The sequence below is a fragment of the Lutjanus erythropterus genome, chromosome 13, assembly GCF_056507025.1.
Source record: "Lutjanus erythropterus isolate fLutEry1 chromosome 13, fLutEry1.hap2, whole genome shotgun sequence".
Classification (NCBI taxonomy): Eukaryota; Metazoa; Chordata; class Actinopteri; order Lutjaniformes; family Lutjanidae; genus Lutjanus; species Lutjanus erythropterus.
In genome coordinates, this window is record NC_139329.1 from 40,437,522 (window position 1) to 40,439,742 (window position 2,221).

General features: G+C 41.6%; 1 protein-coding gene across 1 annotated transcript in view; it reads left to right on the forward strand.

Moving 5' to 3' along the window:
- The first annotated feature begins 466 nt into the window (after positions 1 to 466).
- lamb4 (laminin, beta 4) overlaps positions 467 to 2,221 on the forward strand; it is a 42,626-nt gene continuing 40,871 nt past the window's right edge. The window contains exon 1 of the mRNA XM_084734831.1: positions 467 to 664. Coding sequence (XP_084590957.1) covers positions 467 to 664 — 198 coding nt within the window. The remainder of the gene's footprint in view (positions 665 to 2,221) is intronic.

A 2,221-nucleotide genomic window follows, 5' to 3' on the forward strand; every position in this document is an offset into this window, starting at 1 on the left:
ATCACATACAGTTCATTTCATCTCATACAGTTCATCACATACAGTTCATCTCATACAGTTCATCTCATACAGTTCATCACATACAGTTCATCTCTGGACTCATCACATACAGTTCATCTCATACAGTTCATCTCATACAGTTCATCTCATACAGTTCATCTCATACAGTTCATCTCATACAGTTCATCTCATACAGTTCATCTCATACAGTTCATCACATACAGTTCATCTCTGGACTCATCACATACAGTTCATCTCATACAGTTCATCTCATACAGTTCATCTCATACAGTTCATCTCATACAGTTCATCTCATACAGTTCATCTCATACAGAACTCATACTTCCATATATACTGTGAATGTAGATTCACTAAATAATCACTCGGTGAAATAATCGAGCTGCTGTGTTTTCTTTATTGATGAAACATTCTACTGTCATCGTTCTCAAGTTCACCTGTCAAATCGATGATCGTGTCTCCGTCTGCAGTCCGTCTTCCAGCAGCTCACCTCCAGGACCTCTACGATGTTCAGGACCCGTGTCCTGGCGGTTCCTGTAACCCCCAGCTGGGAGACCTGATGGCGGGCCGAGCAGCTCAGCTGTCAGCCACGTCCACCTGCGGTCTGGATGGACCACAGAATTACTGCATCATTGGATACCTGGAGGTCAGAGGACACATGGTCACATGATCATATGAAAGATCAATAAGTCTGTGTAGAGGGCGGAAGAAACCACATCAGTGATAATTTTACTTTATTTTCATCCAGTTCACTTTAGTTCTTTTCAAGTTGACTGTTTCTGACTCGCTCTCTGACTGTTTGCACATTACAGCTGTAACCATTAATTGATTATTAAATTGATCACTGCCCATTTTGATAATTAGTTAATCAGCTTGAGTCCTTTTTTTTTTTTTTTTTTAAGTCCAAATTCTCTGATTTCAGTTTCTTAAATGTGAATATTTTCTGGTTTCTTTCCTCTCTGACAGTAAAACTGAATGTCTTTGAGTTGTGGACAAAACGAGACATTTGAGGACGTCGTCTTGGACTTTGATCAATGTTTTATGGATCAAAGAACTAAGCGATTAGTGAAAGAATTATTGCCAGATTGATCACTGGTTGAAAAATAGTTCCAAAAACATGAAAACAGGTGGAGTATGTGGAACCGATACAGAAGACAAAACAAGACAAAACAAGACAAAACAAGACATTTGAGGACGTCGTCTTGGACTCTGATCAATGTTTTCTGATATTTTCTGGATCAAACAACAAATTAATTAGTGGAGAAAATGATCAACAGATGAATCAATAATGAATATAAATTTTAGTTGCAGCACTAATACCCACATATATGAGCTGAAGTGTGTGTTCTGTGTGTGTTCTGTGTGTTCTGTGTGTTCTGTGTGTGTTCTGTGTGTTCTGTGTGTGTTCTGTGTGTTCTGCGTGTGTTCTGCGTGTGTTCTGTGTGTTGTGTGTGTGTTCTGTGTGTGTTCTGTGTGTGTTCTGTGTGTTCTGTGTGTTCTGTGTGTGTTCTGTGTGTTCTGTGTGTGTTCTGTGTGTGTTCTGTGTGTTCTGCGTGTGTTCTGCGTGTGTTCTGCGTGTGTTCTGTGTGTTCTGTGTGTGTTCTGTGTGTGTTCTGTGTGTGTTCTGTGTGTGTTCTGTGTGTGTTCTGTGTGTTCTGTGTGTGTTCTGTGTGTTCTGTGTGTTCTGTGTGTGTTCTGTGTGTGTTCCGTGTGTGTTCCGTGTGTGTTCCGTGTGTTCTGTGTGTTCTGTGTGTTCTGCGTGTGTTGTGTGTGTTCCGTGTGTGTTCTGTGTGTTCTGTGTGTGTTCTGTGTGTGTTCTGTGTGTTCTGTGTGTTCTGTGTGTGTTCTGTGTGTGTTGTGTGTGTTCTGTGTGTTCTGTGTGTTCTGTGTGTGTTCTGTGTGTGTTGTGTGTGTTCTGTGTGTTCTGTGTGTGTTCTGTGTGTGTTCTGTGTGTTCTGTGTGTTCTGTGTGTTCTGTGTGTGTTCTGTGTGTTCTGTGTGTGTTCTGTGTGTTCTGTGTGTTCTGTGTGTGTTCTGTGTGTTCTGTGTGTTCTGTGTGTGTTGTGTGTGTTCTGTGTGTGTTCTGTGTGTGTTCTGTGTGTTCTGTGTGTGTTCCGTGTGTGTTCCGTGTGTGTTCCGTGTGTGTTCCGTGTGTGTTCTGTGTGTTCTGTGTGTGTTCTGTGTGTGTTCTGTGTGTTCTGTGT